Here is an 18,970-nt window from a genome sequence, read left to right on the forward strand (position 1 = left end):
TTCACCCTTGTTCTTTAATTACACAAACATTAGGAAAAAAGACAGCTCAGTTCTCTGTTGCTAGATGCTAGCCTATAGGGAGTCCACAGTTGGGGTCCAACTGGAGAGAAAGAGGTGAAAAGATAAATAATTACAGTACAGCTTGTCACAGAGGCTTGATATAAGGCAGCTATGAAGAGTGCCATTCACAGTAGAAACAGAAACTTTAAAATACATAGGAATGAACTCAGTAACTCCTCTCTGTTTAAAACCATAAAATTCTTCCAGAGGGGGGCAAGAGAAAGAGATCTGGATAAGGCAACAATATACCATGTTCATGGATGGCCTTTGGCCTCTTAAAAGTTACCTGCCTAAGGGAACATACTATTTCTTTTTTTCTGTCACATTCCTGATATGAAAGCCTTTACTTTAGTGGGATGAGCTTGAAATAAAGGACAAACCTGAAGTTCACCCTCAGCAAAACAAGCTGGGACTTAATGTACATTTTATATAATTTTATTTTTGATGCAGTCACACTTTTCAACTAATGTTATTTCTAGAAGTCAAATAGCCATGCTATAGAGGTTTACTAATGCAAAAATAAACAGATGAGCAATAGCTAAATAGACAATGATGGAAAATGATAGGTAGACAGATAGATAAATAAATCTCTGGTTCCTTGTTAAGAAAGGAATTTTATTTGAATGGAACATTTTTTAAAATGCCTGACATTGTCTTTTTTTCTTTGCGTGGGTGAATTTTTCCTAATTGAAACCTTTTACTGTTTGTTTCAGAAGACAAATTTTTCTCACAAAGGACACCTTTGAGAGTAGTCTCATTCCGTTTTCCATCCCTACGTCAATGCAGGTAGTTATGTTGTTGAACCATCTGGGAGATGCTTGAAATAGTAATACTTAGGGTTAGATATAGGGGCATCCCTGGTAACACGATGGTAAAGAATCTGCCTGCTAATGCAGGAGACACAGGTTTGATCCCTGGGTGGAAAAGATCCCCTGAAGGAGAAAATGGCACCCCACTCTAGTATTCTTGCCTGGGAAATCCCATGGACAAGAGGAGCCTGGCGGGTTTCAGTCCATGGGGTTGCCAAGAGTCCAGCACAACTGAAGTGACTGAGCAGGCGCACAGGGCTAGATATAGCTGGGAAACACCGTGTGCGTACTGCTCAGTGTTTGTTAGTTTGGGGACTTAAAGGCACTGAGGGTAATTTCTAATCTGGAAGGAGTGTTGATTCTATTCTGCCCTTACTACCAAAACAGATATTCTTTTTCCTTTAAAAAAGAATCAGATGTCTTCCAAGAGCTCTTTATAATTGGTTTTGTGATACATGACATGCACTGATTTTAGGACCTCCCCAAATTACTGTCAACCAAAACAGAAACACCTGTACCCTCTCAGTAACTATCTTGAGAAATCTGATGGTTGGCACTTATACTCCAGAGGGTTCTATCATCTGTTAAAATATTAATACCAGTTTTTCTGATAGCTAAGTGAAAGCCGCCCAGTTGTGTCCAACTCTTTGTGACCCCATGGACTGTACAGTCCACAGAATTCTCCAGGCCAGAATACTGGAGTGGGTAGCTGTTCCCTTCTCCAGGGGATCTTCCCAACCCAGGGATTGAACCCATGTCTCTACCAGCTGAGCCACCAGGGAAGCCCAAAATTACTGGAGTGGGTAGCCTATCCCTTCTCCAGCAGATCTTCCTGACCCAGAAATTGAACCAGGGTCTCCTGCATTGCAGGCAGATTCTTTACGAGCTGACCTACATGGGAAGTCCCAGTTTTTCTGATAAGTGACACATTGATCAGTTATGTTCATCATTCATTATTGATGCATTAGGCTTTATCCTCAGAAAAGGTCCTTTAAAAAATATTTATTTATGTACCATAATTTCCTGTAAGCATTCATCTGTTAATAGACATCTAGGATGCTTCCATGTCCTAGTTATTGTAAAAAGTGTTGCAACGAACATTGGGGTGCATGCGTCTCTTTCAGTTATGCTTTCCTGAGGGTATATGCCCACTAGTGGGATTGTTGGGTCATATGGTAGTTCTATTCCTAGTTTTTAAAGGAACTGCCATTGTGGTACATATATACAACAGAATAATACTCAGCTATAAAAAAAAGGAACACATTCAAGTCAGTCCTAATGAGGTAGACAACCCTAGACCCCCATTATACAAAGTGAAGTAAGTCAGAAAGAGAAAGACAAATATTGTATATTAATGCATGCTTATGGAATTTAGAAAGATAGTACTGATGAACCTATTTACAAGGCAGCAATGGAAATACAGACATAGAACAATATGTCGAGTCCTACTTGCAGCAGGTGGGATCTTTCATTGCAGCACATGGGCTTCTCTCTAGTTGCAGCAAGCAGGTTCTCTAGTTGTGGCCCACAGGCTTAGTTGCCCCATGGCATGTGGGATCTTAGCTTCCCCAACGAGGGATCAAACCTGGGTCTGCTGCATTGGAAGGCAGATTCTTCACCGCTGGACAGCAGGGAAGTCCCCTCAGAGGTTTTGATATGGGAGGAGATGGAGTGATTTGGGTATTCCCAGGGACACCCAACACTAATGCCAACCTCCCAGTTCTCCTTTCAGCTGACCCCCAGGACGCATAGTTCCCAGTATCTAGGACCCCAAACAATGCTCGCTGACCAAAACGTTCCTGGGATGCCTGTTTAAAAGTACTCCTTTCTGAAATTGATGTTTGAAAAGCTGCACGTACTGATATCGTGGTGTATATCCTATTCTTAGGTTGGCACACCGGAAGTGACGTCAGCACATTTTGCTGGTTCGGTATTGCTGTTAGTAGTGAATCAAAAAGTCTATGTTTATGATTATGAAGCCAACTTCTGGACTGCATCTACAGGTATGCGTATTTTGTAATTTTTTTAATATTTATTTAGCTGCATTGGCTCTCAGTGGCCAAACTTGGGATCTTTGTGGCAGTGCACAGGCTTCTCTGTAGTTACGGTGCACAGGCTTAGTTGCTCTGCAGCAAGTGGAATCTAGTCCCCCAATCCAGGATCAAACCCATGTCCTCTGCATTGGAAGGCAGATTCTTAACTGTGGACCACCAGGGTAGTCCCTATATTTTGTATTTTTTAAAAACCTTGTTTGCGTTTGGCCAAAATCAAAGAAAAGTTTCGGAAGTTACAGACAATGCTTCTACTTGGACATCGGTCCCTGGACATTACGCTGTCCTCTTTTTTTTTGGCCATGCTCCACAGCTTGAGGGGTCTTAGTTCCCAGAGCAGGGATTGAACTGAGCCCCAGGCAGTGAAAGTGGCCAGTGTTAACCACTGGACCGCCAAGGAATTCCCTATGTGATCCTTTGTAATTCAGTGAGAGCTGGTCTAAGCCCCCATCCCACAGGTTGGGGACTGTTTCCATTGGGGATTGTGGTGACAAGCCACAGAAATGTGCTATCACTGACTGGAACAGTAAGAGGATTCAGTGGGAGTTGTGATGGCGAGGAAATCAGGGAGGACCGGGGAAGGCAGATGATGGGTCTGAGATGCCTGAGTGGGGCGCATATGCAGTCCCACAGATGTCACCTTCAGGACAGGAAACAGTGGAGAAGCCCAGGCTTTAAGGACAGAGAAAGCGAGAACCCTGGTGGAGGAGGCAAGGAGACGGGGTCCAGTGAAGAAAAGGGAGATGGTACTTTCTAGAGAAGAGAAGCACAGACAGGGATGGCCCGTCCCTTGCGAGAAACGAGGACAGGGGCCCCCATTGGTGAGAGACGGGGCGGTACTCGGTTTCTCAGCCTCAGCCCTGCTGACACTGGGGTGCAGCACTCTCTGGGTGCTATGGGTGGGGGCAGCAGTTATGCCCCCAGCCACTGGATGCCAGGACCCCCCTCCAGCTGAGTCCTGACAACAAGCACGTCCCCAGACAGCACCCAGTATCCCCTGGGGGTTGAAATTCCCTTGGAGAACCACTGGGGTGGTATACCACCATCTTGCAATCTGTTATCCTTCTGCTCCACTTGTATTCCTGGTGGTGAAAGATTGTGGTCCCTGCTCCCTCCAACAAGATGGAGCCCTGCAGTCTGTCACCACAGCGCCTGCGGGGGAGCTTGCTAAGCTCTGGCTGGAGAGTCAATCACAGCACCCCCCTCCCTGCTGGAGGGAAAGGGAAGCACGGGAGAAGAGCCTTGCCCTGGTCTCTGGCTTACGTATCTCATCACTGTGTTCCAGGCTGTCCCTCCAGGAAGTGACTGATTGATGATGGTTAGTGATTGACGACTGGAAGGTTTCAAGCCCGGTGGCTGAGGTGCCATGCAAACACAGCATGAATGGCCCACAGAGAATGTATAACCCAAGTGAAGCCAGGCGGCCTGGGGGCCAGGCTTAGGCTCATCTCATCAGAGGGTCACATTCAGCACAAACACTCATCTCCCTCCAAGACATCAGCTGGCCTACTCTTTTTTTAAAAAAATTTATTTATTTGGCTGTACCAGGTCTTAGTTGCCACATGTGAGATCGAACCTGGGCCCCTGCACTGGGAGTGCAGAGTCTTAGCCACTGGACCACCAGGGAAGTCCTTAGGCCCGTTTTTTAAAAAATCCATTTATCTGTCAACAAACACTCAAGCTGCTTCCATGTTTTAGTTATTGTGAATAATGCTGGTTTGAACATGTATATACTGCTTTTAATTTGGGGGAAGGTATGTACCTGGAAGTGGAATTGCTGGCTCATATTTTCCCATTTTTGAGGACCCTCCACACTGGCCACACCATTTGGCATTCCCACCAGCAGTGCGCAAGGGTTCCAAGTTGTTCGCATTTGTCACGGACACGTCTTCCGATTCTGTCATGGTAGCTGTCCTAATGGGAGTGAGGTGGGGGTCTCACTGTGGTTTTGCTTTGCATTTCCCTAAGGACTGGTGATGCTGAGCATCTTTTCATACGCTTTTGGCCACATGTGTGTTTCCTTTGGAGCTGAAGCTTCTCCTTCAGAAACAAAGAATGCCTTGCTCAGAGAAAGGCGCCCTTCCTGCTATTTTGGGGGACAGTTTACCCCTCACCCCCAGATGACACTTGGCCATGTCAGGAGACATTTTTAGTTATCTAGACTGGAGGAAAGAAACTTCCCTGGTGGTCCAGTGGTTAAGACTTCAATTTCCAATGGAGGGGATGGGGATTTGATGCCTGGTTGGGAAGCTAAGATCCCACATGCTGCATGGCCAAAAAACATAAAACAGAAGAATATTGTAACAAATTCAATCAGGACTTTAAAAAATGATCCACATCAAAAAAAAAAATCTTAAAAAAAGACTAGAGGAGAGTGACACTAGTCAAATAAGGCACTATATAATGATTTAGTAAGCTAAATAAGTCAGTAGAAGTGGAGAAGGCAATGGCACCCCACTCCAGTACTCTTGCCTGGAAAATCCCATGGACGGAGGAGCCTGGTGGGCTACAGTCCATGGGGTTGCTAGAGTCAGACACGACTGAATGACTTCACTTTCACTTTTCACTTTCATGCATTGGAGAAGGAAATGGGAACCCACTCCAGTGTTCTTGCCTGGAGAATCCCAGGGACAGGAAGCCTGGTGGGCTGCCATCTATGGGGTTGCACAGAGTTGGACACGACTAAAGCGACGTAGCAGCAGCCGCAGCAGAAGCAGGCAGCTGAAGCTCCAGTACTTTGGCCACCTCATGCGAAGAGCTGACTCATTGGAAAAGACCCTGATGCTGGGAAAGATTGAAGGCAAAAGGAGAAAGGGGCAGCAGAGGATGAGATGGTTAGATAGCATCACTGACTCAATGGACATGACTTGGAGGAAACTCCAGCAAACTCCAGTGGAAGACCAAGGAGCCCAGTGTGCTGCAGTCCATGGGGTCAGATAGATTTGGACACAACTTAGCAACTGGACAACAACAACAGAAGCAGGATGCTGTGAAACCTGCCGCAGTGTCCAAGAGCCCCCTAACTGAGAAGTCTGGCCACAGATGTCAGTGGGGAAGGTGGGAAGCCCGGCTCTAACCTTCTCTCTCGGAAGCTTCAGGGAACTCAAAGACCATCTCAGTTCCCTTGTACTTTCAGGCATACAACACCGTGTGTCACATGTATCTGGGGACAACTGTTGCTACGGTGGAAATTCATTCTGCATGGTGAGCACTATATGTCGTTATCTCATTTTCTACTCTGCTGTGAGCAGAGATAAATAGGAATGGAAATAAGGACAGTGTAAGCCTTGAGGGCTGGGAGTGTGGTGGACTCAGGCTGTGTTATCTCACTGGGTTCAGAAGAGGACCTGAGAGATGGGAGGGGCTCATCTGGCTGACACACTGAATATATTCATCTTCTTTTTTTTTTAATGTGTTATTTTGAAATAATTATAGGTGTACAGGAAGTTGAAGAAATTATACAGAGTCCCATGTATCCCTCAGCTAGTTTCCCTGAGCGGTTACATCTTATATGACCAACTACAGTGATACAAACAGGAAATTGATAATCAGGGTACAACTGTGTCAAGTCAGAGAACTGCTACTGCCATCAAAATACTGAACTGGGGACTTCCTGGTGGTCCAGGGGTCAAGGCTGTGTGCTTCCACTGCAGGGGGCACAGGTTCAACCCCTGGCTGGGAAACTAAAGTGCCAAAAGCTGCACGGCACAGCCGAAAAGTAAAAACAGCAACAGTAATAATAAAATAAAATGTTGAACTGTTCCATGGCCCCAAAGCTCTCCATACCTCCCTACCCTGCCCTAGCGCCTGGCAAACACTAATGTTCTCCATCTCTCTAATTGTATCATTTCAAGAATGTTCTATAAATGAGGTCATACAATATGAAACCTTTGGAGACTAGCTTTTCTCAGCAAAATTCTCAGGAGACTCATCCAATTTGTTACATATATGTTACTAGTCTGTTCCTTTCCATTGCTGAGTAATTTTCCATGGCCTGGATGTACCAGAATTGGGTTGTTTCCACTTTTTGGCTTTTATAAATAAAATCACTAGAAACGTTCATGTAGCTTTTTGGTGTGGACACCAAGTTTCCATTTCTCTGGGAGAAATGCACAGGAATGTGATCATTGGCATCTGTCTCCCCACTCCCTTTTAATTAAAAAAAAAACTTTATTTTTCTCGCTCATCTTTTTATTTTTCTCGCTCGCAGGATCTTAGTTCCCCAACCAGGGAGCAAACCCTCACCCCCTGCAGTGGAAGAGCGGTGTCTTAACCACTGGACTGCCCAGGAAGTCCCTTTTTTTCCCCCTATTTTTTCTCTCCACCCACCCCCTTTTTAAATTGATGCAATTGACATACCACCCTGTGTAAATTTAAGGTATACAATGTGTTGATTTGCTACACTTACATATTGTGGTATGATTACCACCACATCATGTCATAAAATTATCATTTCTTTTTATGGTGGGAATAACCAAGACCTGGTTTCTTAGCAATTTTGAAGTTTCTAATCTAGTATTGTCTGTGATCACTATACTGTGCATTAAGACCTCCAGAACTTATCTACCTACTTAAAGAACATCTCCCCAGCTGCCACCCCATTCCACCTTTTATCTCCTTTTAAAGTAACTGTTTTATGTGTGTGTTCTTCCAGGATATAAGTAACTCGGTTTTTGCTTATTTGCGTGGAGATCAGGTATCTCAGGCCAACATCTATTTCTCAAACTCCCGAGGATACAGATTTCAGAAGTACGCCCAGGAAAGACGTGTATGTTCAGTGTGGTAAGAAAGCGAACAAACAGGGGCTTCCCTGGTGGCTCAGTGGTAAAGAATCCACCTGGCAACGCAGAAGGCATGGGTTCCTTGCAGTCCTAGGGACTCCCAGGAGTCTTCTCCAGCACCACAGTTCGAAAGCATCAATTCATCGGTGCTCAGCCTTCTTTACTGTCCAACTCTCACATCTATACATGACTACTGGAAAAACCATAGCTTTGACTATATGGACCTTTGTCAGCAAAGTGATGTCTCTGCTTTTTAGTATGCTGTCTAGGTTTGTCGTAGCTTTCCTTCCAAGGAGCAAGCATCTTTTAATTTCATGGTGTCTTTTCTTATCAGGGTGCTAATCCCACTCTGACCTCATCTAGATTTAATCACTACCCAAAGACCCTACCTCCAAATACTATCATTTTGGAGGTTCTTTGAATGTTTGTGTCCCCCCACTCCCCTCACCCCAGTTCATAGGTTGAATCCTAATGCCTGATGTGATCTGTATTAGAAGCCTTTGGGAGGTGCTTAGGTCGTGAGAGTGGAGCCCTCACGGATGGAATTAGTGCCCTTATGAAAGAGACTCCAGAAGGGCTTCCTGTGGTCCAGTGGTTAAGGATCCACCTTCCAGTGCAGGGAACGCAGGTTCAGTCCTTGGCTGGGGAACTAAGATCCCACATTTCATGGGGCAACTAAGCCTGTATGCTGCAACTACTGAGCCTTTGAGCTCTACAGCCAGTGCTCTGCAACTAGAGAAAGCCTGTGTGCTGGAAGGAAGACCCAGAGCAGCCAAAATATAAAAATTTTAAAAAGAGGCCCCAGAGAGCCAGCTCACCCCGTTCCTCCATATGAGGACACACCAAGAAGTCTGCAACCGAGGAAAAGGCCCTCACTTGACCATGCTGGTCCCTTGATCTTGGACTTCAAACAACAGCCTTTCTGTTGTTATAAGCCACCCAGTCTCTGATATTTTGTTGTAGCAGCCTGGACAGACTAAGACGGGGGTTGGGGTTTTAACCTATGAACTGGAGGAGGACACCATTTGGTCCATAACACTGTATATAATAGAAATACCGTCCCGCCTGCCCCACACACACACCCAAACACAACCAAGTAACAGAGGCTTAAATAAGATGGAAGTCTTTCTCTCTTACCTGAAAGATGTCCAGGGAGGGGTGGGGGAGCCAGGTGGGTTGCCATGGCAACTTGTCCCACTGACCATAGGTTGGGGTCCTTGGCCTCATGCTCCAACATGCCTGCCAGTGGGCACTTTGCTGCCCAGCCAAACATCAGGAATGAGGAACCGAGGCAGGAGTGAGGGATTTAGGCAGGCATCTCAGAGTCTGGGTCACACCACTTCCTCGAGCACCCCACACCACGCTGTCTTCATTCAAAGTTCTGCCCTAGATGCTGAAAGGTTGTTGCTGAGCCACGAAAGACGCCGGGATTCTTGGCCTCCAGGAGAGAAGAATTCAATCCGGAGCCAGAGACGAAGCTTGATTGCTCAGAGCTTTTGTGTAATAGAGTTTTATTAAAGTATAAAAGGGATAGAGAAAGCTTCTGACACAGACATCAGAAGGGGGCAGAAAGAGTACCCCCTTGCTACTGTTAGCAATGGAGTTATATACCTTTTAATTAGTTATTACAATGAATCAAAAGAATGTCTCAAGTTTGTGAAAATTTTACCAGACCCACTCCCACAATTTACATTTTAGGATAACAAGATTAGAATTTAACAATAGAAAGATCCTACCAGACCCACAGGGCTTCCCTGGTGGCTCAGAGGTTAAAGTGTCTGCCTGGAATGTGGGAGCAAGATCCCCTGGAGAAGGAAATGGCAACCCACTCCAGTACTCTTACCTGGAGAATCCCATGGAGGGAGGAGCCTGGTAGGCTACAGTCCATGGGGTCGCAAAGAGTCGGACATGACTGAGTGACTTCACTTTACCAGACCCACTCCCATGATATACATTCTAAGATATCAGGATTAGTCAGAAGGTTTTCAGGAAGGAGAAACTGTCCTCCAGCCAGATACATTACTGTTTAAACTGAATTGTGTTTAAAACAGAGTTTAAACTGAATTGTGTAATTGACTAAGACTAGCTCAGACTAGCAATCTGCCTGCAATGCGGGAAACCTGGGTTTGATCCCTGGGTCCGGAAGATCCCCTGGAGAAGGAAATGGCAACCTACTCCAGTACTCTTGCCTGGAAAATTCCATGGATGGAGGAGCCTGGTAGGCTACAGTCCATGGGATCGCAAAGAGTCGGGCACAACTGAGCAGCTTCACTGGTGGTGGACTGAAGGAATGTAGACGGACAAAAAGTTTGTCCTTTTCTGCTCCTTGAGAATTCCAGACCCCTTTCTCCTCCTTGAGGACCCTGGACTTCTTATCAATCTGCCTAGGAATTGACTTTCTCAATGCTACAGAGAGGAAACAGATCATAATTTAAAAAATCATAATAAAAAAGACTTTCCTTCCTTTTAGCTTACTAGCTAATCTAGAGTTAAGTTATATAGGAAGCACACTGATGATCTTATTTACATGCAGTATTCTGTTTGTCTCACAGGCAGAGCTAGTCGGGACCTTTGGGGGGATCTTCTCCTTTCACTCCCTGTCACAGGTTGGGCTGCTTCTTGTTGACGAACAGATGGTAAGTACCATTTGGACTGGGAAGAACCACTTTGGTGACCTTTACCCCAAAACAGGTTTTTGTCAAAACCCATACACTTAGATTATCATATCTGAAATCCATCTAGCTTTTGATTCACCTGTCCATCCATGTATCCATCCACCCAGTCATCCACCCATCTACACATCCATCCACCTTTCTACCCATTCTCCCATTTACCTATTAATCCATCCCCCTACCCATCTACCTATCTACCCACCTACTCTTCCATCCATTCATCCATCTCCATTCATCCTTCCATTTATCTATTTATCCATCCACCTACCTCCCCACCTACTCACCCACCAAAACACTTATCTGTCCCTCCATCCATCCATTAACCTGCTTATCCATCCATCCATCCACTCTCCCATTCATCCATCCACTCTCCCATTCATCCATCCACTCATCCATCCATCCATCTACTTACTCATCCATCTACCCTTCTACCCACCCACACACCACCACCCACCTTCATTATCTCATTCAGCCATGCACTCAGCAATACTTCAGTAGGAATATAAGATATGGTGCATGTGTCACTGGTGGCACCCGAGGCCATTTACATGCCTCGTGTCACCCCTTTTTTAATTGTTATTTTCACGTGGGTTCAGAAAATCGGGACATGGAAACCATGACCTCACAGGTATCATTTAGGATAAGACTAAGAAGAGGAATCAGTTCATGCAAAGTGCAGTTGAAGAAAAACTATTAAGTCCGGCAAAGATTAAAGTACAGTTGGTACCCCTGCTGCAAAATTCCTGAACAAAGTGTGCGGCTCTGAAATCTGGGGGAGGCCCAGGGATCAGGAAGCTCCCAGAGGCTGGGCTGCCGCCTGGTAGCTTAAGGGCCCTCCCTCTAATCACACGGTGGGGCCACCCCCCCATCCAGAGTCCCCTCAAGCACCTGCACACACTGCCAGGGTCCCGTCGTGAATAACAGACACTCCCCGAGTCTGGAAATCCTAAGAATGTAATGGTGGCTGAGGAATCAGGCTCTGGATACAACCTGTGGGCGGAGGGTGTTAACCACTGGATCACCAGGGGAGTATCCTTGGTGATTTCTTTTCTCGCTCAAGATTGAGTATTTTTCTTTCAGGCCATGTTCAGCTACTCTGACCATCCCTTGAACCGCAGCTTTGGGCTGCCCTTTGACTATGACAGGGCCCTTGACATCCTCATCGCCCCGGGCCAGAAAGGCATCCTTATCTTTTGGTCTGAGAAGAACCTGCTGGTTTCCCGAAACTCAGGTGAGCAAGGCCCAGCGTTGGGGCATGGCCAGTGCAAGTGGCTGTTTTTCCCTCTCCCTTGACTTTAGTGGACCATGACAAGCTGATTCTTACCTTGCCATCTTCATTGTAACCCCTGACCCCCACTTTACGCCACCTGGGACATTTAGGGCCTGTAGGCAGGTTCTGAAAGTCACCAGACCCCAAGGGCAGAGGGGCCACATCCAAGAACTGAGATCTTGTTTTGAAGCCTATGACACATGAGTCCCAGGAGAGAAGCAAAAGGCAGCCCCCTAGAAGAAGGTGCTGTCAGGGACCTCTGGGCACAACTGTGGCTGCCAGAGCACCTTCAATCACAGCATGCTTCCAAGTACCAGTTAGGCCACCTGAATATGGCTGTGTCCTTCCCATGCAAGAAAAGGGCTTAGGGCTGGCCTGGCCATGCAGGGGGCACCCACTCCAGAAAGAAAGTTCTGCCTGATTACATGTTTCCTGTACAGTAAGAGGCATCCTAAAGTTCATCTGGTATCCAGTCCATCCCTAAGAGTTCTCACATCGAGATTTAGGTGGGGTGGGGAGGTCACGTATTCGTAAACCTAATGTCTTCCATGAGATATTTTACAGTATTGCATCTCGTGGCTGCATTTTCCTTTGAGTCAAGAATCAAGGGGCTGTGTGGGTGGCAGGGGACCCTCTTGCCATCAAGTACACAGGTCTCTCTGGATTTACCCCGTTGTCTCCTAGGTCAGCTGGTCGAATCTGTCCAGGTGCGAGAAGGACAACGCATCTTGTATAATTCCATTGTCAAAGCCAACATCACCATCCACAGCGTTGCTGCCAGTATGTGCCTGACCCCCGGGTAGCTTTCTAGAAGCGCTTCAGACCTGACTTATTCACTCTTGACACACCGCCCCACCCCCACCGCCAGATCCCACCTGGCCAAAACAAACAGAACATGATTGTTACATGTTCTAGAACAACTCGGGGCAGAAACGTCTGTGCCCTTTCGCAATGAAATGGAATGTCAGTTGGATGTCGTTTGCTGGGGCTGCTCTAACAAACCTCCACAAAGTGGGTGAATTACTATGATTATTTTGGCCACTTCTCAGGGCCTGTGGGATCTTAGTTCCGAAACCAAGGATTGAACCCGAGCTCCCTGCAGTGGGAGCGCAGAGTCTTAACCGCTGTACCATCAGGGAAGTCCAAAACTGGGTGAATCAGAACAGCAGACAGGTACTGTTCCCCGGGGCTGCAGGTTCTTAGTTCGCGATCAGTGTGTTGGCAGGGCCGGGTTCTTGGGAGGCCTCTGTTCTTGGCTTGCAGGCGGCCATTTTCCCCCTCTGTCTCCTACCGTCTCCTGTGTGGTGTCTGTGTCCAAATTTCCCTTTTCTTAAAATATTTATTTATTTATTTGTGCCTCTGCTGGGTCCTCTTTGCCGTGCAGGCTTTTCTCTAGTTGTGGCAACTGGGGCTACTCTGTAGTCGTGGGGCTCAGGCTTCTCACGGCAGCGGCTTCTCTTGTGGAGCGAGGGCTCTGGATGTGTGGGCTCAGTAGTTGTGGTGCACGGGCTTAGGTGCTCCACGGCATGTGGGATCTTCCAGGCCAGGGATTGAACCCATGTCCGCTGCGTTGGCAGGTGAATTCTTAACCACTGGACAAGCAGGAAACACCCTTGTCTTTTTTAAACCGAATAAAAATACACATTGGATCTTGCTACCCTTTCTCATGAAAACTTTTAATGGGACTTTCCTTGTTCAGTGGTTAAGACTGTGCTCCCAACGCAGGGTGGGCATGGGTTTGATCCTTGGCTGGGGAGCTAAGATCCTGCATGTCACACAGTGCAACAACAACAACAAAAGCCTTTTCAGAATATCTTGTGTTCCTCTGAACTCTGTATCTGCCAAAGATCAGAAACAACCTGTGCTCATCAGTGGAGCATTGGTTACATAAAGTTATGATTCATCTAAGTAACAGAATGCCAAAGGATCAACTACACTCATGTGTACGGAAGGAAATAAACATACATTTCCACGCTACTTCAATTAAGAATAAGTACATAGAGTAAAAAATACTCAACTTGTGCTATTAAAAAAAAGAAAAAAAATACAAAGCAGCTTAAAGGCTCCCAGAATATGATCCCCAAGTATATAAAGCTACTGAAAAGCATGTTTACTAAAATGCTAACAGTGGTACCTATGTCAGGGCTCAGCATACCGTGGCCCATGACCCACCATGGGTTTTAAATAAAGTTTTATTGGCACATAGTCCTGCCTATCCATTTACAAAGTGTCCATAAGCTGCTTTCCCGGGGCCAAATGCTTGTAACAGACATCACATGACCAGCAAAGTAGAGCATTCTTACCACCTGGTCCTTTACAGAAGAAACTTGCTGACCCCTGGTCCGTATGATGGGACTTGGGGTAACTTTTTAAACTTTAATATTTAATATGTTTATACTTCTGTCCATGGAAACAACCCCTGTTTCAATTTTTATTCTGTCTTGTTGGCTTTCCCTAGATGAAAATGAACTGGCAGTTTTGACTGAAGAGAATAATTTATATTATGGCAGCCTGGGAATCCAGTCGAGTTCTCTGATCAAAGTGGGTAAAATCCCCATGTTACTCAGTTGTTAAGGACTAACAGTCTTGTTCTCAAACATCTGATCCTTTTTTTTTTTTAATCTGATCCTTTTTATAAAGAAATTGCTCTAGTTATTAAAATAGCAGTTAGTCATTTAATAGCAATAATGATAATATAACATGAATTTTAATTAATTTGACACCTGAAAAGTAGGTGTCTCAACAAAGGGTATCTAAGACTTTGCTTGGCCTTTTTGGTTTCTTGTTCAGTCGCTCAGTTGTGACTGACTCTTTGTGACCCCATGGACTGTGGCAGAGACCATGGGGTTTCTTAGAGTTTTGTTTTTGGCCTGCCTTCTGTAAATATGAATCATAAGGAAAGTTAAATCCTCAAAAAAGAATGAGAATGAGCTGATCTCAGAAGTCACTCTTCGCTTAGTTTGCAGACCAAAACATCTGGTCCCAAGAGGCGGTCCTGATGTTCACTGACGTGGGGATGCTGGAAATACTGACCCCGCTTCCTGACGTGCTCTTTCCAGCTTTCGATTTCCAGAAGTGCCGCCTGAATATCCAAGCCCTTCTCATGGATCCCCAACTCCAAGCTGGCGTCTGCAAAGTATGTGGTCGTGACTTGGGGTAGGGAGAAGGTCAGTTTCCAGAAAGATATTAGACCGTCCATTTCCAAAGGGCCTTTGGACCCACAGCAATCAGTGGAATGAGAAAAAAAAAGTGCCATTTAAAAAAATTTGTTTTTGGCTGTGCTGGGTCTTCCTAACTGCTTGGGCTTTTCTCTAGTTACGGCGAGCGGGGATGTCACTCCAGTTGCAGAGCACAGGCTCTAGGGTACTCAGGCTTCAGTAGCTGTAGCACGTGGGCTCAGCAGTTGCAGCTTCCGGGCTTTAGAGCACAGGCTCAATAATTGTGGTACACGGGCTTAGTTGCTCAGCAGCAGGTGGGATCTTCCTGGATCAGGGATCACACCCATGTTTCCTGCATTGGCAGGTAGATTCTTTACCACTGAAGCCACCAGGGAAGCCCAATCAAGCACATTTTGTCCAAAATATCCTTTTATGATGGTGCTCCTGGGGCTACTCTCCAGTTGCGCTCTCCTCACTGCGGTTGCCTGTCTTGTTGAGCACGGGCTGTGCAGCACGGGCTTCGGTAATTGTGCCACACAGTCTTAGTTGCTCCCTCAGGAGGTGGGATCTTCCTGAACCAGGGATAGAACACATGTTCCCTGCAGTTGGCAGGTGGATTCTTTACCACTGGACCACCAGGGAAGTCATTGATTCACTTTTAAAGAACAGAGTCTGGATGGTGAGACAGCCACTCAGTGCTGGAGGAACCTCCACCCTCACCACCACCACCCTCACCAGGAGACCAGGATGCACATGGGCAGCGATGAGTCCTGTTGCCAGGAAAGAACATTTCAGTTAACTGTGTCATCCCTTAACCCCAGGTCTGGAACCAGAAGCAACTTGTTGGTTCTCTTCCTAGGACACCAGGCAGCCTACACACGATCTCAAAAACCAGGTTAAAAAAAGACAAGATGCAATTTCTCCACTTCTCCTCCACACCTTCTCCTGAGTCAGCAAATAGCACAGGGAAAGGGTCTCCTCATAACATTATTCTGGTGAATATATGAAAACAAAATGATAGAATATTGCCCTGCGCTGATGCTCAGTGTTGGAAGAGACAGCCAGCCATGCCACCAACAGAAGATGGATCACCCACTGGCTCTCCCATCTCAATTCTGCCCTAATCTGATGGATCCAGCTGCCAATCTGCCAGAAAAGGCAGAGCATGGAGGAACAGGTGTTGAACCTCACCAGGGAAAATCCAGACGATGGGAAATCTACAGGTTCAATGGCATAGAGGGACTTTCATGGTGGTCCTGTGGCTAAGACCCCACCCTCCCAATGCAGGGGCTCTGGGTTCAATCCCTGGTCAGGGAACTAGATCCCACATGCAACAACTAAAGATCCCCTGTGCAGCAAGTTAGATTGAAGATCACATGTGCCACAACTAAGACCTGGCGCTGCTAGATACATTTTTTCCCCTTTTTTTAAAGATGCCTAGGAAAGAAACGAAAAAGAAAGGAAGGGAGGGAAAACTGTAGGTTGAAGAGACTGAAAAAGACAATGTTTACAAACAGAAAAACTAAGTTACATCATCTGGGAATGCATTGTGCTATGCTGTGGTGTCCGACTCTTTGTGACCGCCTAAACTGTAGCCCACCAGGCTCTTCTGGCCATGGGATTCTCCAGGCAAGAACACTGGAGCTGGTTGCCATTCCCTACTTACTCCACGGGATCTTCCCAACCTGGGATCGAACCCGAGTCTCATGTCTCCTGTATTAGCAGGTGGCTTCTTTACCACTGAGGACCTAGGGAAGCCCTAGGGATGTGCACTCGGCAATCATTCTAGGAAATGGGGAGGGAGGTTGGAAGGAGGTTCAGGATGGAGGGGACACATGTATACTTCTGTATACACATGTATACCTATCGGCATCGGTATGCCGTTACATACTGATGTATGGCAAAACCCATCACAATATTGTAAAGTAATTATTCTCCAGTTAAAATAAATAAAGACATAAAAATCATTCTAGGAAGAAACGCAAGTAAGCAATTACTGCAGAAGTCAGGCGGGGAGCAGGGCAGGCTACTTCAGGAGAGAAAAAGGGCTGTGACTAGGGAGACCTCCAGGGTCTTCCAGGGGTGCAGGGTCTAGTGGGGAGTGGCTTGAGTGACAGCCCAGGCTGCTGCACCTACCAGACTGAAAGGGTCCATCCCTAGGGACCCCCCACCTGCCACTGGTCACTTGCTCTGTATTTTGGGGAACAGAGGCTTGATTTAATTGATCCAAAGATTGATGGATTATTGTTTTTTCTTTTTAAACATAATTTATTTCTAACTAGGTGGAGCTTCTGCAAGGGGAATTTGAAAACAAAATGTACACCATTGACATGAACAGCCAGTTGGAGTTGACGGCCCTAATGATACCCCGGCCAGGCACGTTACCTGTCCCACTAGTAAGGATACTTTATCTGTTTGACAAGTGTCTCAACATCTTCCATCCTTGGCCTCATGTCTCGTGCCCACAGTTCCCAGGCTCTGGAAATTCCCTAGCATCCTCCCAGAGAGACACTGGCTCACGAAGCCCCCCGAGACTTCTCTTCCTCCAGACACCAGCATCCAGGTGTCTGGCCGTGGCTGTCCCTCTGCCCACCCTGCCTCCTTTCTCTGTACCTCTATGCTGGTCCTCCAACCCCCTTCGGAGCTGCCCCAGACCCTTTCCAAAAATGCCTTTTCCTCCCAGCTCAGTCAGCGTTGGCTTTCCCGCCTTCAGGGTATGCCTGAGAAAAAGAGGGCATCCCTGGACCTGAAACCCAGGTGTCCAAACCTGGACCCTTGGGTGCAAGCAATCAAGCTGAAAACGGGGGAGTGGTCCAGTGTAAGATTCCAGGGGATGTCCAGTCAGCTGGGACCAGGGCCCGAGAGAGGAGCCGGCCTGGCTGCCGGATCTTGCCCTGCGCTCTCACCCGTACCCCTCAAGCCCCCTCCCTGCACAGGACGAGCCTCTCCGGGCACGAGGGACCAGTCTGGGTCTTGCGGCACTTCAGCCCCAGGCTGTCCTCACAGAGGGCCTCAGAGCCACAGTTAGGGGGTGTGTATGACAAGGGGGGCATATCTGGGGATGGAACCTGCAGTAGTATTTGCGGAGCAAGCTGGGTCTTCAGTCCGAAGGGGCACTGGGGTCACTGGTGGTTGTGCCCCCAAGCGGCGCCCTTCTGCTCCTGCCAGCGCCCGTACAGCGCATGTGTTTCCCTTCCCGTTTCCGAACCCCCCAGGTAACGGTCAGCAACCCCCACTCCCTGGGGCTGCAAGCGGTCATCTGTGAGGACGGCTACACCTACGATGGCAACACCAAGCACAGACTGGTGAACTCGTTGTCCCGCACCCACCCCGCGTACCCTTCCCCCAACCCCCACCAAACCCTCGGGCTGAGGGGCTCGGCCTTGACCTGCAGATGTCAAGGGTCACCTGATGATGTCCCTCAAGGTCTGACCTCCATCCGTCATCCCTCCCTTACAAACACTCAGATAAGGTGCTGCAGAGTATGAAGAAGCCCCTGCCTCTTCCCCACCTAGGCAGGTGACAGTCCCCCAGAAGAGGGATGGGAGGAGGCATCAGGAGGCAAAACGGGCTGCAGGGAGGGGCTTGACTTAAATATGGGTCTGGGTGACCTTCAGGCCACAGCCAGGGTCACACCAGGAAGTCTGGACTTGACCCCAGACCACAACAAACTCTTTGCACCAGACCTTGTCACATCATAGTTAAATAGGAGGGGAAACTGATTCACACCCCACTGTGGGTCCCCAGGACAGAGGCAGCAAGGGAATGAAGGAGCTTGGGAAGAAGGGCCATTTCCATGAGCTTCTAGAAGGAAATGAGAACCAGAGATGGGCTGGATGGCTCCCAAGCTCCTCCTCCCAACTCCCCTACACCCCTCCATCCCCACCACCCACCCACACCTGGTCCTGCCCTCCTCCTGAACCCCACTTCAGGACTACCCTGGGGCTGCCCCACAGTGGTAGCTGCATTTTGCATTTTCTCTCTTGGTTCCACAGAACATTTCCCTGAAGCAACAGCACCACCGGGGCAGGGCTGACCCCAACTTCACCTCCAGGTATGTCACCACCTGGGTGGTAGTGGCAGGTAGCCCCAGGGTCTCTGTAGGGTTCCCTTAGCAGGAGCTGGGGAAAACAGGACCAAGATCCAGGCTCCCCTAGTCCAAGGGCAGT

The 18,970-nt window shown here is 47.4% G+C and overlaps 1 protein-coding gene across 9 annotated transcripts in view; it reads left to right on the forward strand.

Annotated features, from left to right (window-relative positions):
• Positions 1-18,970, forward strand: part of CATSPERD (cation channel sperm associated auxiliary subunit delta) — a 37,867-nt gene that overhangs the window by 4,733 nt on the left and 14,164 nt on the right. For 4 of the 9 annotated variants that reach the window (XM_006067166.4, XM_044947988.2, XM_044947987.2 and 1 more), the window contains 12 exons: positions 774-846; positions 2,758-2,872; positions 6,057-6,124; positions 7,575-7,688; positions 10,254-10,337; positions 11,454-11,604; positions 12,328-12,423; positions 14,102-14,184; positions 14,603-14,779; positions 17,084-17,197; positions 18,017-18,106; positions 18,797-18,855. In XM_006067166.4, coding sequence (XP_006067228.3) covers positions 774-846; positions 2,758-2,872; positions 6,057-6,124; positions 7,575-7,688; positions 10,254-10,337; positions 11,454-11,604; positions 12,328-12,423; positions 14,102-14,184; positions 14,603-14,779; positions 17,084-17,197; positions 18,017-18,106; positions 18,797-18,855 — 1,224 coding nt within the window. Of the gene's footprint in view, positions 1-773; positions 847-2,757; positions 2,873-5,909; positions 5,978-6,056; positions 7,689-10,253; positions 10,338-11,453; positions 11,605-12,327; positions 12,424-14,101; positions 14,185-14,602; positions 14,780-17,083; positions 17,198-18,016; positions 18,107-18,796; positions 18,856-18,970 lie in introns of those variants that run through there. The other 5 variants (XM_044947990.2, XM_044947992.2, XM_044947991.2 and 2 more) reach the window with 3 other exon arrangements.

The sequence above is a fragment of the Bubalus bubalis genome, chromosome 9, assembly GCF_019923935.1.
Source record: "Bubalus bubalis isolate 160015118507 breed Murrah chromosome 9, NDDB_SH_1, whole genome shotgun sequence".
Classification (NCBI taxonomy): domain Eukaryota; kingdom Metazoa; phylum Chordata; class Mammalia; order Artiodactyla; family Bovidae; genus Bubalus; species Bubalus bubalis.